Genomic DNA, 26,521 nt, shown 5'->3' with positions numbered 1-26,521 from the left:
TTTGTAGATCTGTGATAACTGCCCGCCGTTAAACTTCCGGCGTCACCTCTCGTTAACGATTGGCCGATGTAGCTTACGTTGACAAACATGGCGGTTAAACAGCAGTTGAGTCTTGTTGCCATGTGAAATTCATGCGGTAATTATGTTCTTTTGACAACATTACCATCAAATCTAGTATTACGTTCAGTGTTAACCTTTAATATTTTACTTAATTGCCGTTAACGTCGTACAACTGTTTGTTAACGTCGTAATACGGGTACTTTTAATCTGCAGCCCAGCTCAAACGTGTTCACCTTTTCTGACTTGAGCTCACCTGACAACCACGTTGTGCTGTTGTTAAAAATGTTTAGACTTAATGATCGTCGTTTTATATTGATTATAACTTCATATCAATGTCTATATAACGTAAATAACACCACCAGTCATGTTATAGTTAGTTTTACTCTGCGATGTTATGCAGTGGAAACACTGTTGTAGGCGTTTCTTTATCTTATATTTTAATGTGAGTCTTTGTTTTTCATATCCACTGTTACCTTTTATTTCACTACTTCAGAAAATGGCAAAGGTTCAAACCCCACATGAGAAGGTGGGTAAAACCGTTGTGAAGAAGGAGACCAACCCAAAGTCCAAACCAAACCACCAGACCAGAAATACCTATTGTATTTTATGTCGCAGGTCATATTTGAAACATGTAAGTGGCTCTTATTTTACTTAGATATTTCACTGACTAGAAGGGCTGGCTATTATATGATTTTAACATGCTGTCCTCACGAATGACCTATAATCATGACCATATGTCTCAACTGTAGGAAGCACAAGAGCATATGCATGGCATGCTGCATCACAGAGAGCTGGAAACAGTGCTGGGCAAGTGAGTAACATTTGTCATTTACACTGATGTTTAGTGCTCTTTACCTTTTTCTCTGCAAAACTGCACCCATGATGTTTCATCACAGCAAAAACACATGCATACACTTTTTAAGACTTTTTAAGACTTGAGAAAGTCACCACACTTCCCCGCACAACAATTTATATCCCCACACATCTTGCAAGGTTGCCTTCCTCTGGAGTATTTCCCCAGGGCTAGGTATTAAACCTCAGTATATTTTGTTGAACCGACCCACATGTGTGTCTAGCACTGAGATATTAGAAGCTGCTGGTACCAAAACTGGCATTGAATACTTGCTTAGATTAGTATTCTTCTGTGTTTGTTCTTGGATCAGTGGCAGTTTCTGATTTCAGATCATAATTTTACTCATTTAACTTCTGTTTAGACAACATTTAACATTTGAGAAGTTTGACACCTTTTGTTAAATGAATGAAAGTAGAAAAACATGTTTATATTCCTTTTAAAGGTATCAAAAAAGGTATTAGTACTGAAAATCTGGTGTCATAGTGGCATAATACCAAAAAATGTTTAATGTTACACAACCTCAGTAGTTTTACTGATATAACATAATTACAGCATGCAAAACTCGAGTACTCACCACTTTTTGTTTTGACTTTAAAATCAATTTAAAGAGCCTAAAGCAGGGATTCTGTCATTCATTCATTCCTGACAAAAATGTGTGTCTTTCCATTAACAGAGATTCATTTCATGAATGCCAGGCGTGTAAGGCATCCTCCATGGGTTTAAATGAGTACGCCCAGCACATCTCCACCACTCAACACAAAGATAAGTTGAAGATCTTGATGTTCAAAAATGTGAAGCCCTCCTCACTGTATAAGACTCTGAGCAGGGAGACCGTCAGCAGAATCCTGGAGAGGAACAAGACGCTAAAGAAGGAGGAGTAAGATTTTCATCTGTTACCCACTCAATATAATGATATTAGATTTAGCATTTTATTCTTCTTTTGTTCTTTATTTATCATCTAATAGGTTGTTGTTTTGAAACACTGGGTTTGACAGTGAACTGGAATTGTGCGGTGTAACTCTCTTTATGACTGTGCTTTTCATCACAGGAAGAAAATTATGAAGAAGAAAAAAAAGAAACTGAAGCAGGTAGCCAGTCAGAAGCGTGCAGCAGTGCAATTGGCAACTGCCACAAAAACCAAGGTGGTGTCCAAAGTAGTGAATCCTGAAAAATCCAAAAAAGTGAACATGAGGACACTGAAACGGATGCAAGAGACTCACCAGATAGAGAGCAACCATGCTGTTGTTCAAAACAAGGAGAACAAAATGTCCAGTTTGAAAAGACCGCTTCACCAATCAGAATCAACTCTGCAGAGTCAAAACAGAAGACTTATTTGTCTGCCAGGAGAGCCCAAAAGTAGAACTTGGAATCACCCCTACCCTCAGGACCACCTGAGGAATGATGATAACTTTTCTGTCATAAATCAGTGCAGCAAAGTCAAAATAGAGAGATCCCAAACTAACATACATTTTAAAAGACCACACAACACCCAGGGAAGTGGCGCCAGCACGCCAGAACAATTATCATGGCCTGCCATCAGTCGTGACTGTTACAACGGGCAGTATGATACAGAGTTCACCAATGATCACCTCCCTCAGAACGGAGCCATCGTCATTAATCACGATCAAGATGAGAACGCAAGAGCTTCTCAACAAGGACCAGAGCAAGCTGCACATCCTGCTAACACTTCTGCCAATGCTGCACCCATACGAGATGTGGATGTCAGTTCAATGCTGAGGCAAATCAGAAGGGCGCTGGGCGTGAGGGAGCCATGTAGAGCAGATCGTGAAGCCCGGAAGCAGAGCAGCGAGGCAGGTGGCCGGGTGGCCGATCACTCCACCGTGCAGCAAGCCGGAACGGGGAAAGAGCAGCTAGCAGGTGGCTCCTTCAGGAACCACAACAACGAAGCTGCACTTTACATCACCTCTGCTGCAGATGCATCTGTGCAGTCTCCACAGGTCAACACATCTGCTCCTGCTACGCAGACAACTTCCAAAACAACACAAGGAATGACTCAGCATTGGGAGAGAAGCTCAGTGGTTGTGTGTGATTCAGATGGACCATCAAACAGCAGTGAAATCTGGCAGTCTCAGGGAGCATCTCCCTTTTCAGTGTTCGACAGCCTGGCTTCACTCGGTGGATGTCAGACCACTTCCACTGAGCCCAACCGGAACATCACCTGCAAGGTTCGAATTGCCCACAAATCAGGCAAAGTTCAGGGGGAGAAAGAGGATGGACTTAAACCAACCCTGCAGAAGTTGCTCACTTTATCAGGAGCCAGTAGTAAGTTGAGCTGGAGGGAGATGTACGGGGAGATGAAACGGAGAAAACAGGACAAGATCAATGGCATGCCCAGGTGAGTGAGTCACTATGACAGTTGGTCTCTTTTCTCTTAAACCAAAACTTTTCTCTCCATCCATCATCCTGATTTTCCATTTTACTTTTTGTGTGCTAAACAGAAATGATATCTTTTATTCTGCTGTTTTTATTCTGTGTGGATACAGGTTTGGAATCGAGCTGGTGAACCCTTTCTCTGACCAAGAAGGCTCAGCGCAGGCGGAGGACAATGACATGCTGCTTTCAGAGGGCTTCCACTGGGAGTCGTTTCCAGACGGTCCTCCGAGTCCACACCTTCCTCCACCCCAGAACACAACAGATAATGACTCTCACACAGAGACACAGTCCAGTTCTAGGATGCAGGTGGCTGTGGGGCAGCCTGCTCCAACACAGGATTGCAGCAGTCAGACAGTAGCAGCAGCGCCTGTGAAAGTGGAACCAAACTTGGAGGATGAAAACAGAGATTTGAGAAACAACAGTAGTGCCAACAAGAGGAAACACAAATCAGTAAGAGTGAGTAGTATAATTTTAGGGTGTGGTGTATTGCTACCGTTGCTGAAGTGTCCCAGTAAGTTATTGTGATTACTTTATCTTGTATTCTTACAGAATGATGGCATTTCTGATATGGAACCAGGTGGGAAAAAGAAGAAAACAAAGTCACACAAGGGTACTTCTGATATTTTATGTTCTGTATTATTAGAAAGAATCTTTATACTATTGACAATCCCCTGTCTCAACTTATCAATAACCATTGTGAATTTTTTTCTTGGTCTTCTCCCCTTTAGACCAGGGCCAAATGGACCAGCTATTGGCGGTTTCTCTGAGGGAGGAGGAGTTGAGCCTTTCGCTGCAGGATTTGGACAAGTCTTTGATTCAAGCCCGCAATGTCTTGCAAGCTGCCTACACAGAAGTCCAAAGACTCCTGTTACTGAGACAGCAGGTATAGAAACACCTCTAATGAAGAAAATATGAAATGATTATTTTCAGTGGGCTATCCATAGGTTCACATTGAATTGTTCTTCCTGCTGTTTTAGTTTACTGCTGAGGTCAACAGTCTGAGAGCCAAGCGGATTGAGATCCTGCAGGGGATGCAAGGTACCATGTATGGAAACCCTGTGCTTTAAATGTTTTAGTAGGCAACAGAAGGTTTAACTTTTCCTTTCTCAATCTTTTCCAGAAGGGTACTCCGGAGCATCTAACATGGCAGAGAAAGCCACCACCTCGTCAGCAGGGGTGGCTGACACTGCGCAACAGAGAATCTCTTCCCTTTCTTGCTCTAGTGTCTTTGCCACTTCCTCTAGCCAGTTACCATCTGCCACAAACCCAACGTCTTCCATCAGCCAACCTCCTCCCATGTCTCTGGCCCTGCCAACCATTTCAGTAAAGCGAGAAATCTGCCAACCACCCAGCGCTCAACAGACGAGTCAGTTAGCCCAAATGGTCTCCTTTAACGCTGATACACCTCAGGTACCCTTGTTTCCCTCTGATCTGCTGCTACTCTCGCCACCACACTTGGCAGCTTCCACAACTGCTACTACCTCTTCCAAACAACTCAGGCCAGGGTGCTCCTCATCGGTGAATACGCCGCCTTCTGCCGAGTCTTCCTACAAGCAGCAGGAGCACGTGCCGAGGGAAGGGTTAAAGGGAAGTATAAAGAGAGAAAGTTTAGCAAGGGAAGAAGCATCGCCTATTGAAAGTGACTCTGAGGAGGAGATGGAAGGACATATCAGCAACAAACAAGTAAAAGGAAAAGAGTTAATAGCAGAGAACTCAACTTTTGTCCCCGAAAGACATAAAAATACACCTGCTGCAGCATCAGACAACGACGGAGGGAATGAGAGCGATAACTCTGTGGAAATGATGGAGCCCTCCGACTTGGTGGTCATTGATATTGATGAATCAGATAATGAGGGCTCACCTGAAACCGGCTCAAATGTTCCAGCTCAACAAGAGCCTCCTCAGAAGTCTGTCAATGTGGAGTTCAGTTCTGCAAGTGCACGCACATCGCAGCAAAATGTTGAGAGGTGAGCTGTCGTCATGGGATTATATTGGGAATAGAATCCTGAACATTACAGTGATGCTTTATCTGCAGATTCAGATAAGTAAATGTGACCAAATTTGCTCTCTTGACTCCTTAGAAAGTTTCAGCCAGTGAAAGAGGTCAATATTCCACCAGGTTAGTATTGTACTTCCTGTTTGCATTAAATGTAAAATGAAATTAAATGTCAAATGGAGAGACAATATGTTGAAATCACTTTAATCGCTGTTGTTCTTATTTCAGAGTCTGTTCAGCCGGTCGAGGATGAGGAACCATTCTTGGGAGCATTTGTAAACCACACAGGCCCCGTCCACAGCCTGCAGATCCACGAGGACTCCTTGTACACATGCTCAGGGGACAACACAGCACGAGCCTACAGTCTGGTGGTATGTAGTCCACTGTCCAAAATTCAAACCCATACTTGTCAAACTTTGTCCTTTCTGACAACTGTAGTCTGTCTCAGACTCTGAGTAAAACTAAATCAAAATGTAAAAAATGACACTATCAATCAAAGTGTTTAGCTGCTTTTTATACTGTACTTTTCAAAGCAGTAGTGTCTCAACTGATGTTGTTATTTAATAAAAGAAATTATTGTCAAGAAGGCTGCAACAGCATGCTATGGATTGAGATTGGTCATTATATATACCCTTTTTGAAACAATTAAGTTATTTCATGTCTCTGTATCCAGAACGGGGATTGCCAAGCAGTATTTGAGGGCCACACAAACAAAGTCAACTGTTTGCTTGTGTCCTCACTCCCGAACATGCCTGTACGCCTCTACACCGGGTCCAGTGACCAGACTATCTGCTGTTACAGTATAAAGGTATAAAATGTCTATACAAGCCTACATTATGAAAAATTGTGTCATATATGTTCCTCCTTATTTGTTTGTTACATTTTAGCCCTTATTAGACAGGGAATCATTTCAGTGCTTGATGTTACACATATTTTTGCAGTGAAATTATTAATTTCAGTTTTGCTGAACACATGCTTTTTATAATTGATGCTTTACTTCACTTTTTGAATGTGTCCTATTATCCACTAAACAGCTTTACTGGCATAGGTAGGATTTCAGTGTGATACCCAGTATCACAGTATTATAAATTACTAGTTTAATTACCACTAGATTTTAAACCATGATACTTTAAATCGCAAATCTAACTATGTGGTGTTTTGCGTTCATTGATTTTAATTTCTTTTTTTTTGTGATTTCTTTGTTTCCTCTCCTCTAGTCTAAGAAGTGTTTGGAGCAGATCCCTCTACCAGACAGAGTGTTGTGTTTGCACATAGCCTGGAACATTCTGTATGCCGGGCTCGCCAATGGATCAGTGGCTAGCCATGATCTAAAGGTGAGTGAAAACCTTTTGATCAAATACTCAGCAAAAAAATGTTGCATTGTTTAAACTCTGCAGCTGTGTATCATTATTATTGTGACTTAATCTGTTAATGTAGTATTCTGCTAGTCAAACTAAGAAAAACTGTCACCTATTAACACTCTTTGACTGAAGTAACAGGTTATTTTTAATATACAGGAAATAAATCATGATACAGATAGTAAAAGTGGTTTCATGGATGTTAAAGTAACCTGAGTAGGCCAGCCATCTGAACAGGGTTTATTTTAGTCCGAATGCAACCTGACCTGACTTATCCTGTCAGATTATGTTTTTCACAGGTGTTGATCCATGACCAGGTGTCCCACTTAGATATTTTTGAATTAATCGCCATCTATTTTGATAATCAATAATTTTTTAAAGAAAAATGCCAAAATTCTCAGATTCTAGCTTCTCAAATGTGAATATGTTCTGGTTTCTGAAGTCCTCAATGATAGTTAACTGAGTATCTTTGGGTTGTGGAATGTTGATAGAGATAAAACAAGACATTTTAGGTTGCATCTTGGGAAACGGTGACCAACATTTTTCACCATTTTCTGACATTTTATTGACTCAACAACTAATTGATTAATCAAGAATATAATTGACAGATTAGTCAATAGTTAAAATAATTGTTAGTTGCAGCCCTGAAGTTAGAACAATACTCTGTCACATTTTCATCAACCTTGTCATTGTTGCTCTTGTTAGACTCTGAAACAGCTGGATGTCTTTGAGTGCCATGGCCCACGAGGCGTCAGCTGCCTGGGTACAGCCCAGGAGGGCGCCCGCCGGGTGCTGCTGGTCGGCTCCTACGACAGCACCATCAGCGTACGAGACGCCAAGAGCGGCCTGCTGCTGCGCTCGCTGCAGGGTCACACAAAGACTGTACTCTGTATGAAGGTGAGATTTAGTAATTTCTGCACACTAAAGTAGTTGTTTTTTTTGTCAAAGACTAGATTGAATGATGGGAGATTTTACCTTTACCTGTTGTAACAGCAACACTTACAGGTGTACTATGCAGGATTCATACAAAAAAATTCCTCTCATCATCACTTATGACCCACTAGAAGTGTGTGAAAGTGTATTTATCAGCAGAAACGCTGCTCTCTGCCTGTATTTTCTTATCTCCTTATTATTTTGCTGTGTTTGGGACGCTTCTTGTCGTCAACCTTTGGGCAATGGGTTTGTAGCCCCCAGCCAATAACAGCGTGCAGGTGTGAGATCGCGACTCGTAGGGCGGGGCTGAGCTGCACACACGCAGAGCAGAGAGGCCACAGCGGACAGGATGAAGCTCTGCATTCACACAAAATCCAATGTGTGGAGGTGTGAGCGTGTTCATTTGCGCTTTAGAACATAACAGCTGTGAAACAATCAGAAAATAACGTTTTATTTATCTGATTCACGGCTTTGTTCTCACCGGCGCTGCTCACTCTCATCATTTACTCTCCAGCTCACTCGACCACCGCTTCTCTCTCTCAATCTCTGTCAAACATAGCCAAAGTGACAACTAAAGATGACATGGTTTGTTTGCTGTATCATGACTAACTTTCTCTATTTCTTTTTTTAACGATGTATGTTTTTATTGTTTTTTGCTGTATAAAAAAACTCAAGCAATCTCCATATGAAAACATGGGGGGGATAAAATTCTATTTGTTGTAGGTAAAATAAATACCAGTGATTCAGGTGTACTGAATTATACTTCCTTTGATCCTGCCAGGTGGTGAATGACCTGGTCTTCAGCGGCTCCAGTGATACATCTGTTCATGCTCACAACATCCATGTAAGTGTTAATGATTCCCTGGAATTTTAACAGGTTTGGTTATTGACATTTCCAACATGGCAATAAAATGTTGAGATCGTTTTTGATTGATTTTGATGGTAATTTATGCCGGTGCCTGTTTTGGTTTGTTTTACCTTCATGCTTGTACTATCACTGATGTTTCTGTCTTTATTCATAGACGGGTGAGTTGGTTCGTATCTACAAGGGTCACGGTCATGCCGTCACATCGATTGTCATCTTGGGGAAGGTGATGGTGACAGCCTGTCTGGATAAACTGGTTCGAGTTTATGAGCTACAGGTATGAAGGAGGCTCACTTGAACGATGACTTGCGGCTACAAAATTGAACACCAATGATTTGACAACTGATTTATGAACTGATAATGTGTATATTTTATTGTTTTTGATCAAATCAAAGTTTTGAGGAACAATTTAACTGACTTTACTCGGGTTCTTAAAAATCAGAGAAAGCATTTAATTTCCTAAAGGTAAATAAAATGGACCAAATATGTGTGTGAATGTCTTTGACCCACTTCACTATCAAAGTAGGATACGCAAAGATTTTTTTCTTCAATAATCACAATTAGACTTCATATATTGTCCATTTGTAGAGTCAGAAGTGATTAGTGAGTTTGATTCTTTAATTTGATTTTTAAATTGTATTCAGTGCCGGTCACCATTTGAAAAGATCATAAATCTGACATTCTGAAATATGCAGAGTCTGCATTTTTATATTTCAACTCTGTATTTGTTCGTTTCTAGTCCCATGACCGGCTGCAGGTGTACGGCGGGCATAGTGATATGGTGATGTGCATGGCTGTCCATAAGAGTGTGGTAAGTGGACTAAAACCGGTGTTGCTATATTTGTTTGAATATAAACCTGCATGACAAAGGTACATTTTTGAAAAGAAGACTGAATTTCATAAAATCTTTATGTTTATTTTAATAATGTGGTTTAATTCTGTTTATGCATACAGATCTACACAGGTTGCTATGATGGAAGTGTTAAAGCAGTAAAGCTCAACTTGATGAAGAACTTCCGCTGCTGGGTAAGGACCAGGCTTTATAATCTTAAAGGAACATTTTCTATATATTTGAAGATATTTATTTATGTGATTTTCTTTCACTTGTGTCCTAACATTTGTGACCTTTGCCTTCTGCGCAGTGGCAAAATTGCTCTCTGATTTTCGGCATGGCGGAGCATCTTAAGCAGCACCTGGTTGGAGACCACAGCAACCCCAATCTGCAGACAGTCAAATGCCGCTGGAGAGGCTGCAGCACTTTTTTTTCCACACAGCAGTTAGTTAGACAGGTAATGAACTGACGCCATATTATTTTAACTAAAAGGATGAATATCATTACTTCAATAACTTAATAAAGTGTTCCCTAGTTGTAACTAATTATATATTCTCACAAATAGTTTTATAGTCAGTCAAGTTCATGTTTATTTTACATCTGTCGTGTGGTTCTTCAGTCTTGTGTTTTTGTTTCCTGCAGGAACTTCCCAAACACATGCAGAGCCACGTAGAGAAGGACAGTAAAGTGCAGCCTTGATGAGAGCGGAGGTGAAGTGGTGCAGCAGATGAAGGCTGGAGTTCACAACAACCGAAGTTCTTTTCAGGATTTTCAGTTTTATGGACGCGGCCTGTGTACATTTCCAACGGGAGTTTTTCCTGTTTTTCTAGCTTTTGAGTTCCTCTTTGGCCTCGGACATATTCTAACCTCTGTTTTGTCTGAACTGTGATAGTGAGACAAGACTTGTTATTGATCCCTGAAGCTGTTTTTATAAAGGGATTTAGACGTGCAATGTTTACTTCTGATCAGTGTCAAAATGCAAAAAAAACACACATGGTTAAGCACCATTCTGTCTCATTCAGTCTCTAATGAACATACAAGGTTTTAACAGTCCTGCTTCTTATTAATTTCAGCAATCGTCACCATCAATCATTCGCAGTCATCCGTTTGCTTTAAGTCATCAGCAACGAATTTGACGAGTAAAAGAATTGATTTATTCTGTTTTTTGATCTGTTGGTCAACATGTTATCACTGTGAATACATGACATGAGGCTTTGGTCATTATACAGAACACTTAGATTATAACCTAATAACTCAGAACATGTATGCAGCACTTGCATGAACACCTTAGAGTAGCTTTTGTGAAGCAACTTATACTGTGAATTGCCTTAAACATCCATCTGGCTTAGATTTGTATTGGTGATCGGCTCTAATGTAACGACTACAAGTTTTTAGTTTAGTATGAAACTGTTAAGTAACGGCAAAGAGGGTATGCCACTCAAGTGACTGAAAATTCAAATTCAATCATAGTAGTACATCAAATCTGCATACTTAAGTTATTGTAAAGATGACGGAAAACCCCCCAAAGTGTCTGGAATTTCTCTCATTCCCACATCCTAATCCAATAAAGATCATTTTAGGAGGAATCAGGGCTTTTTCTTCATAAAATAAGCAAGTATTTGAGGATTCCTAGAAGGATTTTTAAGTAATTTATTGTAAGTTATTCACTTCTGTTTACGACTGTACTACTATTGTTCTCACTTCGGTGTCGAAGGGGAAAATAGCTCATTTGTGGAAATAAAACAGGAAAACATGAAACTTAGCTGGCAAATCTTTATAAATAATTTAATTTGTACTTCATCCCACCTGCTTTCAAGTCAAACTTCTCTTTTTTGGATCAGATTAAATTCCAGATTTCAGTTTTTCATCATATACTAACCATGACTTATTTTTCCTGACTTGACACTTTAGAGATACTGTATCAGCCTTGCACACTCAAGAACTTTTAAATACATTTCTTCTTCTTCTATGGTGACTGAGAGGTTTGTTTAAAACGATTTGCATTATTACACTTGTATACCATCTTTTAATGAATAACTAAACCTGTTCAAATTTCCCAGATAATTTTTCTAGGCATTGTCACAATCCCTTTGATTAGGAAACTCATTTTTTTCATTATTGGAAATTGGATAAAGTAAAGGATGTCAAATGCAGACCAAACTGTCCAGAGAGTAACTTGTATGAAGCTGTATTAAAGTCATGCCTTAATGTTTGTATGTTATACTGTAAAGGTACTGTATGTAAGTCATTTGTATTTAATACTTAATGTTTATGTACAGCAGTAAAATTCTATAAATGACAGTGTTCACCTGCATTACATTTTAAAAACAAGATTTCTCAAACATTCGCTCTAAGTTCTGCTATGCGAACAACATATACAACATAAAAGACTTTGGCAGAAAAGATCAACTCTAGATTTATAACAGCATCTGTTCACATCATCAGACTTTGCTTCACCGGCCATCGCTCCTTCATGTAACATCATTTCAAATGTTACATCAAATCTTGTGATTTTCTTCAGTACTGCAGAGAAATCTGATGACTTTTCAGGAATGAGCTTTATTGTTGATAAACTGTCAGTCATTTAAAACAAGCTAAAACAAAACTGAGATTAAGTCAAAATCATTGTAGGTTATGTAATGAAAAATAATTCGATATCACATAAAATCGGAGAGGTCTGATTTTGTGGAAATCACAAAATCTGTGCAAAGTTACACCTTTGCTCATCGATGCAAGTAAGAAGCTGTCCAGGGAGGATTTCTTGAACTTTAGCACCAGCTGTCTGCAGCTACATCAGGGGTCAAGAAGGTGACTAAGAATACATGGTCAGCTGAAGCCACTGGAAAAAGAGCAAAAGAAAAACAAAAATGAGCCTAAAGAGTTTCTTTTTGAAAATACATTTACCACAGTGTTCACTGAGTGACCAGAAAAATAAAGACCACAACCCAATACAAGAGTCCTATTATCAATTCTACATTTGTGAAAATTATTTTAAGTTGTTTGTATCAAAAGGGGTGTTGATTGATTCAACTTTCTGGCTTTTTTTGAGAATAGTTTGTGGTGTTATGTTGTTCCACATGCATTATATAGTATGTTTTTGTTGTTGTTTTCTATATGTAAATAGAATGGATTTGGAAACATCTTTCAGTAAAATGTAGTCACATGCAAAATCACCTCAAGTACAGCCTCAAAATTTAATATCAACAGAAACTGAACATTTAAAGTAAGTTAGCATTTATTTGCAAGGCTACACATGTCTATTTTTATGGTCAGTCAGACTATAATCATGTTTAAGCCAGTTTGAAGACTGTATCATATGGTTAAAAGCTTTCAAAAATGGACCTTGAGTTACTAGTTTAATTCTCATACTCTCCAAAGTCAGGAATTAACTTTGATGCTGTCATCACAAACATGTCTCTATAGTTACTAATTACGTAATACATATAATCATGTTCTAAAGCATGGAATAGGACTCATAATAGCATGTTGTAGAGAAAACTGACCTCCAGGACATTGAGCTTGATAATTCCGTCTCCATCTTTGTCAAAAGCATTGAAAGCCCCTGCAAGAGACACAACAGATCAGCCTTCATTTTATTCTTCATATTAACCTTGAGTTCAGCAGCACTCAGTGGAACCTACAAGTTCAATTTGGCCTTCCAAAGTGTAAAAATGTCCCTCCTGGGGATCAATAAAGGATTATCTTAAAATATTCAGTGTTTTTATCAACACTAAAACATTTGGTATATCACTTTTATTTACCCGTTACATCAAAATGAATCAGTTGTGAACAGTCACTTCTGATAACATACATTACCAGAATATTTAAGGATACATGCATCCATTGATCTCTGATGTGTACTTACTGAACATGCCCTCTAGCCTCACAAAACAGCAGATGTAACTGTCAAAGTCGATGTTGAGGTGTTCGTCCGCGTAGCGCATGGCTATGATGTCATATAACTGTTTGTTGAGGTGAAACCCTTCGTGGTGAGAAGATGAAACAGAGATCAGGTTCACATGTCTAAAATAGTTTATATCATAATTACAGGATTCACACACAATGCTGGAAAGTATAGGATGTGATTTCTGACAAAAGATAGAACAAAATTAGGCAAAGAGAAGAGAAAAGGCCTCTTGAGTTCAGATATTTCTATCACACTGCTCACCTGCATCATGGACAGCATTCCTCATTTCAAAACTGCTGATGGAGCTGGATTTGTCTTTATCATATCTTTTGAAGATCAGCTGCAAACACAAGAATGAAAACTGGTAGATTCTTTTTTTTTTTTTTTTTTTAAATATGAGCAGTAAGAATTAAAGGTGACTTAAACTGTCTTACCTGCCACGCTTTAATCTTATTCCACAAGTGTTTGAACTCCTGCAGATTCAGTTTTCCTGTCCCATCAGTCTGAAAATGCAGTTATGGAAAAACGACACAAAGTATTGCTTGTTGTGTCATTTTGAAAGTTAACGTGGGAATTCTTTGAGGTGTGTTTCTTTTTAAGGAGAATGAGTGGTCTAACCTTCTGGTTTGTCATTTCACTAAAAAGTGACATAGCCAGAAATAAACTCTTATTTCTGGGATGAAAGCTGACCATTGCAGATACAATCTTCTAAATCACTGTTCTATTAAAACCACTTTAGTGCTATTCAGTTAGCAATCCCACAATGCAACTCAGCAATACAGACTGAATGGGCTGAAAGCAGCTGCATACATGTGCACAGGGTGTTTTATTTTCTACAAACAAAAGCTGATGCAACATAATTATGTGAAAGTTGCTGTAATCTCATAAAGATTCTACACACAGAAACGTTTAAAAGTTTTGCAAAGATGAGAGATGATGCCAAAAAAACAAGGAAAAGAAAGAAAAGCGTTCATATTTTGTGGTTAATCACAAAATTGTAACTGCAGTTTCTTTAGGTTTCTGCAGATCATCACTGCTCGTTCAGTGTCACCAGCAAGTACACAGATTCAAACCAACAATCTGGTAGTTATAGGTGACACGAGGCTGCTGTGTCCACTCCGCACAAACATCTGGAGTTTCAGCCAACTGAAAGGATACATCCATCAAGGCGATCATACTCCGACACGTCTCCAGGCTGAAACCTTCTGACTTAATTTCACTATCTGTGGGAAAACACAGCTCGGTAAGAGGGAACAACACTTCACGCAGAGCCAAAAAATGATCCTTTCAGTGTACTCACGTTTGGAGAGCACGTTCGTCATGATGATTTTGAGTTCGTTGGCACAGACCTGCATGTCCTGATTGATGTAGGAACAATATTTTACATATCAGCTAATGTAAAATAGACATCCATCATGTTTGTACAGTCTTGTCCTCAGTCTCTTTGCACACTCACCTCACCAGATATCTGTTTGTAAATGGCTCTGAACTGTTTTTCCTCTTCAGTTTCCTCCTCAGATTCGAGGAGTTTTTTCTGAGCATCAGGTAGAAAGAAATGATTTGTGAGTAGAGTTATTAGTACCAAAAAGAAACTGTAAAATTACTCCGAGGACTTTGAGAATTTTACCTCTAAGTATGATCACAATATAAAGTTTTGGGCTAAAGTTTGGATATCTTCATCCTCTTAGAGAGTGTTTTTTTCTAATCTTCAAAGAGTAGAGTAGGGTGATGTAGTTTTTAAGTGATTTCACCAGATTATCTATAAATAAATATTGCACATATTTTCACAGTCTTTATTTGATAAGCAGTGATTTTTATTTGTGTGATCATATGAATATTTGAACTTTTCTTTTTAATTTCTTCAATTTGTTCCAGCTGCACTATACAGTAAATATCACTACATTTCTATGATTTATGACCACTGGATGCATTTTCTTATATTGCCAGAGGAGAGCAGCATGTGAAAAAAAAGACCATGTGACTTAAACACACCAAGGTCTTACAGGAAAACAGGTGCAGCTGAGCAACTTGAGATCAGTTGGCTTCGAAATCAATTGTTTTATTCCCAGTGATGTTATATGACCCGATCAAGATTGCATTTCAGAGCCGTCAGTCTCCAGAAATTACAGCAGGGCAAAGGTCACATTTAGCTACTTGCTGTGTGGCATCAGTGTATTTTGGCTCAACAATGGCAGTCTATCTCCACACACACTCTGCACCCATCTCAAGTAAATAACCTTTGGTTTCTTCTTCTTTTCCCCCTGAATGCCGTCATGCTCAATTTCTTTGTTGGCGCCTGCTCTGTCTGACACAAATAGAATAGGCTGGCATGTGGGTAACGGCAGTGGTTGTCAAGAAGGATGATGAAGGAAGGTAGACAAAAAGAACAGAAGAGAGATTTGATTTATAGTTATTCCATTAGTTATAATCAATAATGGCACAAACGGTCATCGCCAACATTACTAAAAGCCAACATATGATGAAAAGGAGCAGTGGGGAGTTTAAAAGCAATCTAGCAATGTTATTGCTACATGCATGCATTACCTTCTCTTTCTTTTTCTTGTCTTGCTGATGGCCAATAAGACAAGGAAGGATAGAAGGATGAAATGAGATGAAATGGAGGAAAACTTGAATGCAGAAGTTTGTTAGTTACTCTTGTGGGGAAAACAGTGAGTGGACATACAGTATGTATCAGGACAGGACAGGACAGAGAGATTTGAAGAACAAGATTGATGAAATATGAAGGCTACACAATTGGGATTCACAATATATCAAATTCAAATTGATATTTCAGTGTGAAAGTATGTTTTTACTGCAACAGAAAGCTGACATTTTACATATATTTTTAGGAAACAGACAAAGTAGTGTGAATGGAAATGGAAATCTTGTTAAAAATAAGACATCAAAAGTAAACTTATGTATCTGTTTCAACCCCACTACCTTTACAATCACATTACAAACCTGAATTTTCTCCAACCCGATGATGTTCTCTGCCTCCCTGTGAGGAAAAGCAGACACATTAGGTTTCCTGACATTTATTGTTAATGACCTCCATTTTAAGGCCTTGCTATATTTTGCAATTTTACTACAAACAATTCCTCCCAAAATAACATCAGCTGCACCACCAAATATGGCCGGTGACTCAGTCTTGGCAATGCTTACTCAGAGGTGCTCCTCTTCTCAGAGAAGACCCTGAGAATGAACTCTCCCTCTTGATGGGGTTCAAAGGCCGTGGGGATGATGACGTACTCTCCTGGAGGCAGACGGAAACGCTCCGTTACCTCCCGCAGGTTGATGTAGGTCTTGCATTTGGCCTTGGAGGCCGTATACAAGAAGAAGTCCTTCTGCAGATGCATATTCTGTCCATACATCTATAGATGGAAAAACAGTATGGAAACAGTGAGGATGTAAACATGACATTCAAGTAAGGGAAGTAGTTGATATTGAAAAGATGAAAATTGAACATATTAAAACACTGTACACTGTACTGAACAGTTAGTTGATTAATTGATTAGTCCATCACCAGAAAATGTATCAACAACAATTTTAATAAGCAGTTAATCATTTAAGTAATTTATGATGCAAAAATGCCAAATATTTGCTCATTCCTCAAATGTGAGGATTTGCTGCTTTTCTCTATTTTATATTCCTGGAAATTGGATATATTTAGATTTTCGACTGCTAGTCGGACAAAATAATCTATATGGAGATGTCACTTTGAGTTCTGTGAAGTTGTGATGGGCTCAATTTCACAATTTTCTGACATTTTGTAGACTAAGCAATTAGTACAATAATCAAAAAACAACTGATAAATTAGTCAACAATGAAAGTAATCCTGTCCTTTGTAAACTCAAAGTACTTTGGCCTGTGTTGTAATGTTTACATTATAGAGGTTTTACAAGAGCCTGAACTACTATGCAACTATACTACAACTGTACAAATACTATCACAGCTAACACACACACACACAGACATCTGTGGAGATGCAGGCCAATGCTATGAAAGCACTGACTTTAAAATAACGACCTTCTCCAAGATGGGCATACCTTCTCTGGCACCTGCAGAGACAAAGAAAAAGTTAAATGTGATGTCAGCTGCTGCATTTATTAATGCTGAAGCAGAGCTCACTGGTTTAGCGTCATGTGATCACTACCTCATAGATGGAGAATCCAATGGTGAGGAATCTGGCCCCTTGATGGCGCTGCATCCTTCGACCTTTCTGCATCAGAGCCACAACAACAGTGCAGGCCACCCGCTCATCCTCTGGGTCATCGTCCTCCTCATACAGCTGCAGCCGATACTGAGGGTTCGTCCAGAAAGTGTCTGTAAAACACAAAGTCAAAATCAGCAATAAGGAGTCACATGACTTGAGTAAAGATACATGAGCCCTGTGAATTTTCATTAATATTGACTTTTAAAGGAATAAAAGCTGATATAAAAATAAAGCTGAGGACTACCTGGGAAGTTCCTGCAGCCACCAGCGGAGCTGCCTCTCACCCAGCGACCCTCGTTCACCGACACTGTCCAGTTTTGTCTTTCTTCACCCTGCAGTTTGTCGGGGGTCAGGTTACACATCTCTATCTTGGTGAAGTTCTTCTTGAAATCATCAAAAGACATCCTAGATGGGAACATGAAAGGAACATGTAGGAAAAAAACTGTAAAGAACTTGGAACAAGTTAAGATTTGTTACAATTTTGATTCTACTAATTTGAACTTCATTTGTAATAGACAGACGACACTAGTACTACTTAGTGAAGTGCAGCATCTTTCAGGTAATGGTTATCACACCAGAAAGCAACATTTTTAAATGGAATAAAAAGTGGAGACATGTTTGCTGTTCTTTGAACCTCACTACTAGTGGATCACAAGCTGTGGAGTGTCAGAGGTTGAAGGCCGAGGACAACTTGTTAGATTTAGTTCCATGTTGTCAAAAGTCACTCAAGGTTAATCACTCTACCCTGTATTGTGTCTTTGCCGTCATTAGAGCTGAATGCTAACATACTAATGCTCAGAATGATTAATATGTTTATTTATTTGCACACAATGTGATGTTAAAGCTCTGATAACTTAGCACAAAAGTGTGTAACTGCCTTTTGTTTTCAGCTAACAGATGAAGAAACACACAGAGAATGGTAACATTGTGTATCATCACTTGTTAGTTATAAACAAAAAACTACATCACCTCTTGTGCAACACTTCAATTTTGCACCAGCGTTCTACTCAGTGCACCATTAGAGTAGGCAATTCTTCGGTCTTAAAGGAACAGTGTGTAGGATTTAGTGGCATCTAGCGGTGAGGTTGCAGATTGCAACCAACTGAATACACCTCACCCTCCCCTTCCAAGCATGTAGGGGAACCTACTGTGGCCACAAAACTCGCAAAAAGTGCTAAAGTCTCTCTCTAGAGCAGTGTTTGGTTTGTCCGTTCTGGGCTACTGTAGAAACATGGCAGTACAACATGGTGGCCTGTGTGGAAGGGGACCCGCTACCTATGTAGATATAAAGGGCTCCCTCTAAGGTAACGAAAACACAACAACTCTTATTTTCAGGTGATTATACACTAATTAAAACATACTCATGAATATTATATTCCATTTCTGCCAAGTCCATTCCGCTCGATGCCACTAAATTCACTCACTGGACCTTTCAGTTACAACATAATGCTTATTAATATGTTATTTCTTAAAAATTAAAATCAATATTTTACTATGAAAATTCATCATACAAGAAGTATGTTTGCATGTCAACATGTGTACAGTAAGCTAATGTTTAGCACATTAGTGCATCTGAGGCTGATGGTCATTGGTTTTAGAGGCACCCCAATGAACTGTGTGGGTTAACTGGAAATGTTTACCTATTGATGATGGCTGAATGCATTTCATGGTACTTCTGGACCAACGTGTTTGAATCAGTCAACATTTAAGACGTGTTGAAGGAAATGTCACAGTTGTTTTACTCACCAGAACTCGCTTGTTTCCACAGTCTGTTTTTTTAAATTGTCCTTGTCTGCAATGGAAAGGCTTGACCACTCCTTTGAACTGTGGAAAGATAAAGCTATATTAACACACACTCATGAAGAAAAGAGCTGCTATAGCACAGCATTAGATGTAGGCTTCTAGTATATATGGAGTTTATCAGTCACACCTGGGTCATATTGGATGGTGTCTGCAAATATATCTCAGTTTTTGAGCAATAGAACAATAGCAACACTGTCAGCTAAGTCATCGATCCTTTACAATACAGTGTTTCTAATTATACTGGCAGATGCAGAAACCTAAGTAACTTTGAGTCACATCTTACTTTGCACTCCAAGGTCCCTTCCAGAGCACCCAACCCCAGGGATTGCGCAGGCGAATCAGACGAATTTTGCTGTCCTTTGCAACCTCGTCACACTAGAAACAACACCCTGTTAGCATTACTCATAAAAGGCATTGTCTTACAATGAATACCAAATCTGCACTTAAGTGGGTATTTTACCGTACCTCCTCCAGGCCTATGATGGAGTAGGCATGACCACGGACCAGCCCCTGTTCAGTCCGAGTCTCCATTTCATGTGCTGAATAAGCCTAAGAGATACAACACATGAGCAAATGCAGACTGGCTGTTGGGGAAATCTATCCTAAAAAATTATAATTTATTCTGGCTTAAAGGCTACAATTCTTGAATTATATGCTGATTTGTCTGGGAAAAGTTAAGTTATCTGGTTTTCACTGTTAGGGTTTCACTTACTTTTTTAGTTTATACAGTGTAAAGTTTTAAGTTATGTTGCTGCCTGGCTGGTTTTCTCAATTTTGTTTGTTTTTCATATGTTAAGTGGTGTCATAAGTTTCTGTATTGTTTTCATCTCTGCACACTGTTACTATTCTCCATTTTCACCACCACTCACATCTATGGAGCAGCCCATCAGGGAACCTCTCTTCAGGGCCTTCCTCATGATTTTGAAGAGCTCTTTGGGTGCCTCGGACAACTCAAAGAACTCTGTAAGTCCTCCTGTGAAATCCTCCATGGCGTCCAAAGTGTTACCCCCTTTCAGTGCCTCATAAGATCCGTGCAACCTGGAAGAGGGGTCAATCATTCTTGTCAGTGCACTGACATGTCTGTTCTCCAAGCTTGGGTTTTTTCATGGTGTCTGCAGCCAATTTGCCAAACATGAGGACACAGGAGTTGTGGGCCTAGTTAGTGTGACTACATTGCAAAAAATGTACACCTTCTTAAGACATTTAGTACAAATTTGGGGCTTAAAATTTATTTAATTTTAAATGTTTTAAACAAATTTCATGGCAGTGAGGTGAGAGGTCAGTGGTTTCCTGTGTAAATCATCTTGTTTGACAGATTTTCTTAAATCAAGTGGTATTGTCTTGATGCCACTAGAGTGGCCTTCCCTATTTCCTGATACTTTCACTGATTGTGACGTAAACATTTCTCAAAACAGGAATATCTGCATTATAAAGCACCTGAAATAATCTCATGTCCTTCACTTGTTTAGCAAAGCTTGAACTGAAGATTGAAGACTAAATGACAAACTTTTTCCAGTGGATGGGTGGGAAATCCAAACCAGACTTTAATGAATTTGCCAGCAACATATATGGAGATAATGATCTGCATGCCTCCACTTTGCAGTGGACATTAATAGACTATGCTTACTTGGCATAAGCTTTCTCCAAAAGAGCACTCCAGAACTCGTTCTCTCGGAAAGATTTGGTAAACACCAGCTTGTTGTTGCAGGTGGGGATGCGGTCGTCCACAACCACATCGACCCATTCGCCATAACGCCAGAACTGAGTCAAAGGAGACAGAACAGAGTGAAAACAGGAAATCAGGGATCAGACAGAGGAGAAAAATATCACACAGTAAAGTGTTTAGGTAATAGATTAAAGTTTAGATAAATAGTGATTCACAGCTGTTTATTAAGCTTTCAGTCAAACATGTTTTAGTCAATTATTTGTTCATTTTTCTCTCTTGAGGAGTTAATATAACCCGACCGATACTGGATACTGGCTGTTACCAATATTTACATTTGAGAATAAATCTGCTAACAATAGGACAGATATATACATATATATATTTAAATTAACACATAACTTAACCAATTGTTTTAAGGATCCCCTTTCTGACTGTCTGCACTACAAACTATGTAGTGCAGACACTGTTTCTAGGCTATAAGCTAAAATATACACTGATAGAAATATATCTATATATAATATTTTCTGATATATCAGCCCAACTGATTAATCTAAATTTTAACCAATAAATAGCTACCATGTGAAATGTGATTCACATGTGCTTTTGTGGGGGAGATAATTGACCTTATTTTCACATGTGGAACACCATTTCACATTTGAAAATTCACATATAGTCACATGTTATTTTTCACATGTGAAATGTAAGAAACCACAAGTGAAAACAACAACTTCACATGAAATATTACAATACAAAATTCACATATTCATATAGATGCACATGTGCTTTAACACATGAAACTGCATTTCACATGTAATGAATTCACATGTGGTTTTAGGACATTTCACATGTAAAATATTATCATATCATCATATTTTATATTGCTTTTTTGCAAGGTTAATGTATCCTCATACTAATTTAAACTGTAGCACAGCACAAGAAATAATGAGAAAAAAGAGTTACATCATCAAAACAAGCGTATAATAAATAAAAGAAGTTAAAACTTCAGTTGTCTAATGAACAATGTGCTAAATATCACTTTAAAACCTGGAAATGGAAGATGCCAGCATAGTTCTCAGTGAAGCTCTGATCAGGGGGGATCACTCGGTACAACAGCTTCTCATTCAGAGTCAGACAGGCAATGGCAGCGAGCAGCCAACAGTCACCTGTCAACAGCAGATTCAAGAGCTATAAAAACATTTGATCTCAGCATAAAGCGCTTCATAAAGTAATGCAGTTGTCACTCATTAAAGCCACCTGGCTGCAGGTGTCAGAAAGGTGACTAAACTAAGACGCTCATGGTCATTCCAGCTTTATAGTGTATGTCTGGCTCTGGTTTCCACCTCACATAGCTCAAACCTGTGTTGTGACTGATCTTTTCTTTTCTTGCCATATCTGATAGTTTTTAAGAGGACAGTTTCTGCTTGTATAAAAGTTATAAAAAGCTGTTTTTAGCTGGAATTTAAAAACTTAAACTGCATGACATTTTGTAGAACATCCATCAGAATTTGTGTTTTTTTAATAACTACAGTCATATTTTATCAAAAAAGGGCAGCCATTTGTCCACATTAAAGAGATGCCTGGAGCATCTGTGAAAGCACAGATGGGATGAGCAGTATGTATTAAATCCCAAAAACACCAAATTTTCACTCACTTCAGTCCGTTTCATATGCTCATACAGCATGGTGCACTTGAGTTCCTTATTACTATCATTTAAAAGCAGAAACAGCTATAATAAATTACCCAATTTTCCCTGACAGATGTCTGTCCTGTTGGCGCCATCCACAATGAACTGGGGGTTTTCACAAAGTTCCTGTTATGGAAAACAGAGATTGTTAGGTGGTGTCACTGTGCATGTTGTGAAATCAGTGTAACTACCATAGTAATAACAGCAAGATGAAATGACCATGCAAGATGAAATGACAGATGTATTAGCTGGAAAAGCTCCCTACATTCAAAATGTGTTTCACTCAGAGTTTGACACTAGAAGATTGTTTTCACATTCACCTGATGAAAGTGGAAAGTCTCCATACATTATTGTACCAATATGCAACTTAACACAAGTGTGATGTGGAAACTTGAAGCCTCCAGTGCACATACAGTAAAGTTGGAGATGTGAAATGTAATTTCTAACAAGTTAATTAAACTTTTTTTTAATGGAAAAACAATATTAGACACATATGATCACTCAAAGCAGAATATTCTTTACAGTCTTTATGATCTTAAGAAATTCCTAGAACGGATCTCAATGCACTCTATAAGAAGGAGAAATAAAAATGTAATCTGTCTGAATGGACAAGCCAACATTAGGATTTTATGCCCCACAATACATGTCTTCATTATGTGTTAAAAAAATATTGGGCAATCCTGTCTGTTTACAACATATTCAGATATTTCTAGTTTACTTGAGTTGTCACTTTAATCATCTGCACAACATTGAAACTCTACAATGATATATGGTTTTAAAATCTTTACATTTGACATTTACCATGATTGAGAATATGAGGACTTGAACCTGCAACTTAAGCCCAGCTGGATGAATTCATCTGGCTGGATCAGAGCTAGGACCATAAAACCTCTTCTGCATTTGCTACATATATATGATGAAGCAGCTGCGACAGGTCTCCTTGTCATGACCCTTTAGGCCTCTGAACAAGTGATAATGTTGTGTTGAATCCAGAGAGGCACTCACCTAATAACTACATATCTCTGTCCTGGCAGCATGTTTGACTGCTTTGTGGTCTTACTGGAACTAATCAGCTAACCAAACAAGTTATATTACATAAACACACATTTATACACATTTATTTCTATCTATCTATCATCAGCATTTGCATTTTTTAACTCCTGAGAGCTGAATATTTTGTATATAAAAGGTATTTGTGCAACAGTAATGATCTGGTCTAATTAAAGGTACCTGTGGAGAAGTTTTATTGTAAGTGGGTCCCTGATTTGTTTTTCTCATGTATGTGCATGAGGACACACATACAGCTGACCCTAACCACAGTCCCGCCAACAGTTTCACACTATTCCAGTGACGGATGATGGTTATATGCCAAGATATGCAGCAATGGGCCAAATAAAGACATAGGAGAAGACTACAAGCTAATAAACATGGATGTAAAAATCTGCTTTGCAAACGTTTTATGAGGAAGGAAATACATTCAAGACCTTAAGAATACACTCAATGCGTTCTGGTGACACACACTGAATGTAAATATAACTGTTGTTTGCTTACAGGAAAACCCCACTTTATATTTGAATTCAGGGGCTTCACAGCAGTGACTCCATTCCACTCATCACACGATTAGCCATAACTAAGGCTGTAAATATGTAGCCTCATGTTCCAAATTTAGAGCGTGTTCCTCTGCTGACCCCTGGATGGGATTCATGTATCACTAATCTCAGCTAAATGGCTTAAGCTACATGTCACATCAGCCGTTAAGTGGCAATCAAGCTTCGAAATCATATTACACTGGATTCCAAGTAGTGGAGTAAAAGCTACAATATTTACTTCTGAAATGTGGAAGAGCTGAAACATAAAGAAGCTTTATATGGAATAACTCAAGCTGAGCTGCAGCAGTTAGTCGATTAATCAATTAGTCAATCGACAGAAAATTAATTGCCAACTATTTTAATAATCACATGGTAATTTTAGTCATTTTTTAAAGTAAAAATGCCAAACATTTGGTGGTTACAGCCTCTAAAATGTGAGGATTTTATGCTTTTCTTTGTCATACGTGATAGTAAACTGAATATCTTTTGGTTCTGGACTGTTGAACGATAATGAAAATAATCTGTAGTTGCAACCCTAAACTCAGGTACTTCAAAACTGCACTTCTGTACAGAACTTGAGTAAATGTGCTTAGTTACCTTCCATCACTGCTGCTAACACTTCTGCACTTTTACTGAAGTATATTTTAAATGCAGCACTTTTTACTTGAAACAGAGTATTTTTTACACTGTTGCAACTTTTACTTCAGTAAGTCTTATGCAAGAGTTTGTGTAATTTGTCGCGTCTGCATTTCTGTGTGTGTTTGTGTTTATACGTGTGTCAGTGTGTTGTCAGGTACTGTAAGTAAAGGACATGCGTCTCTTCATGCTGAACGAAGCTAATCTGCCAAACATTCCCTTAACAGCTGCCATCAGGGCTACAAGTCAATACCATTTGGCATCAAACGCAGAGTGTTGGAAGACCATCAAACCTCTGTGGAAGTTGTGTATCAGAAAAAATATGAAACATTGCAGCCAACATTGAGTTGCCACCATGTTTCCCAGCACTGACAGAGAGCGTCCTTCTGTGTGACAGTCAGCTGTCTGTGATTGTAGAAGGTGATAACCCAGAGGTATGCACCACCAACCATGCAGCCATATCAACTTGATACCCCACCCATCTGTTGTGGAGGAAGTGATGAAATACACGGGGATTTTAGATAAGAGCTTTTGTACACACGTTAGAGCCACTTTCGTATTAAGTGTGACTCGGCTTAAAGGACGTGATGGGAAAAGTCTGGCACTCACCGAGGGACGTTTCCATTCAAACTTCATCTGAAATTTTTGACTGTAGAAGAGTGAGGAGTCGTTTGCAGGAAACAGAGGGTCCTCAAACAACACTTTCTTGCGCACGTATTTGTCTCGCAGCTCCAAAAAAGTCTTAAGACGCTTGGCATCCTTAACAGCCTCATTTCTGCTTAGGATTGCAGAATAAATAGAGTTGGCCCCAGTGAGAGGGTAATCACCTAATTCATCAGGCCCGAGTGATGCTTGAGTTTCATAAAGCACTTTCACCTTTGTATCTTCAACAAGAGGCACTTTATTTTTTTTGTCCCCCATCTTACCAGTGTCCACCTCAGCCTCTGGTATTCCTGTTTCAGAAATCAGTTAAAAAGTGGAAAAAGAAACTACTTAATTGCAGAAACAGAGCAGGAACTTGCAAAACATCCCAAAAAAGCTTCCTGTGTCCTCCCTGATGCAGATGATTACTTTTAGTTCCTTTATTTGCTGGAAAAACTGTCACCAACCAAACTCTCACTCCAGCACTCATGTGTTCACTGTTGGTTCCCCAGTGCTGGGCCTAAATATAGGCCAATTTGAAGGAGGGGAGGAGGCTTTTCGAGGGGAGAGAGAGACCCTGACACTGTCACAACAGTTTCAGGTCACAGCTCAGTGAGTCTGTCCAAAATCTGTGGCATACAGCCATCTGACGACATGGCTGAGACAACATTTATGGAGAAATGATATTTTGAAAAAGATAGGGTGTAAGTCAGAAGACAGATGGTTATGGTCATGTGTGCAGTGACTGTTCCCCTTTGCACTGTGATACCCACTTTTAACCAAAGCTCCACAGTAAAATAACACCTCTAGTTAATACTCATTGTTAATCTGACAATTACTTATTATATAACTTAAATGTACAATTTTAATGCACCAATGAAATTACTCTAATCAGCGTTTCGACCAGGGCTGTAGCTATGGGGACACTGACTACATGTCCTCAGTAATATTTCTGAAAATTCCAGGTCTTTAATGACATGAAGAGGAGTTTACATTCAATGATTAAACATGAATTTCATGAACCACATTTTTTTTTTTTCATAGATACCTCATCAGCCATTACTACATGGGATATTAATTCTTAATTAAA

At 38.9% G+C, this 26,521-nt stretch overlaps 2 protein-coding genes across 6 annotated transcripts; one reads left to right on the top strand and one right to left on the bottom strand.

Moving 5' to 3' along the window:
* The first annotated feature begins 53 nt into the window (after window positions 1–53).
* znf106b (zinc finger protein 106b) lies at window positions 54–11,590 on the top strand. 3 transcript variants are annotated; one of them, XM_044377199.1, is made up of 21 exons: window positions 54–136; window positions 554–691; window positions 810–871; window positions 1,587–1,790; window positions 1,962–3,269; window positions 3,418–3,757; window positions 3,857–3,917; window positions 4,036–4,190; window positions 4,285–4,345; window positions 4,428–5,274; window positions 5,389–5,426; window positions 5,532–5,674; window positions 5,977–6,111; window positions 6,521–6,637; window positions 7,367–7,558; window positions 8,376–8,438; window positions 8,617–8,736; window positions 9,199–9,270; window positions 9,414–9,485; window positions 9,602–9,748; window positions 9,934–11,590. In XM_044377199.1, the coding sequence occupies exons 2-21, from the start codon at window positions 557–559 to the stop codon at window positions 9,988–9,990; spliced, it is 4,329 nt and encodes a 1,442-aa protein (XP_044233134.1). In that variant the 5' UTR covers window positions 54–136; window positions 554–556; the 3' UTR covers window positions 9,991–11,590. The 3 variants fall into 3 exon arrangements, with proteins under 3 accessions (XP_044233134.1, XP_044233132.1, XP_044233133.1); XM_044377197.1 differs by having other exon boundaries at window positions 3,418–3,763; XM_044377198.1 differs by lacking the exon at window positions 54–136 and adding an exon at window positions 165–256 and having other exon boundaries at window positions 3,418–3,763.
* capn3b (calpain 3b) lies at window positions 10,902–25,960 on the bottom strand. 3 transcript variants are annotated; one of them, XM_044377205.1, is made up of 23 exons: window positions 25,399–25,957; window positions 22,621–22,690; window positions 21,925–22,043; window positions 20,842–20,975; window positions 20,084–20,252; window positions 19,680–19,763; window positions 19,498–19,589; window positions 19,158–19,235; window positions 17,656–17,816; window positions 17,352–17,521; window positions 17,245–17,256; window positions 16,361–16,569; window positions 16,160–16,196; window positions 15,743–15,766; window positions 15,436–15,522; window positions 14,655–14,732; window positions 14,499–14,556; window positions 14,357–14,421; window positions 13,633–13,701; window positions 13,460–13,538; window positions 13,157–13,273; window positions 12,795–12,853; window positions 10,902–12,130 (listed from the first exon to the last, which is right to left on the bottom strand). In XM_044377205.1, the coding sequence occupies exons 1-23, from the start codon at window positions 25,708–25,710 to the stop codon at window positions 12,104–12,106; spliced, it is 2,310 nt and encodes a 769-aa protein (XP_044233140.1). In that variant the 5' UTR covers window positions 25,711–25,957; the 3' UTR covers window positions 10,902–12,103. The 3 variants fall into 3 exon arrangements, with proteins under 3 accessions (XP_044233140.1, XP_044233141.1, XP_044233142.1); XM_044377206.1 differs by lacking the exons at window positions 15,436–15,522; window positions 15,743–15,766 and having other exon boundaries at window positions 25,399–25,958; XM_044377207.1 differs by lacking the exons at window positions 10,902–12,130; window positions 12,795–12,853; window positions 13,157–13,273; window positions 13,460–13,538; window positions 13,633–13,701 and having other exon boundaries at window positions 14,368–14,417; window positions 25,399–25,960.
* Between the last annotated feature and the right edge of the window lie 561 nt (window positions 25,961–26,521).

The sequence above is a fragment of the Thunnus albacares genome, chromosome 16 (assembly GCF_914725855.1).
Source record: "Thunnus albacares chromosome 16, fThuAlb1.1, whole genome shotgun sequence".
Taxonomy (NCBI): Eukaryota; Metazoa; Chordata; class Actinopteri; order Scombriformes; family Scombridae; genus Thunnus; species Thunnus albacares.
This window is presented reverse-complemented; position numbering and strand designations above follow the sequence as displayed.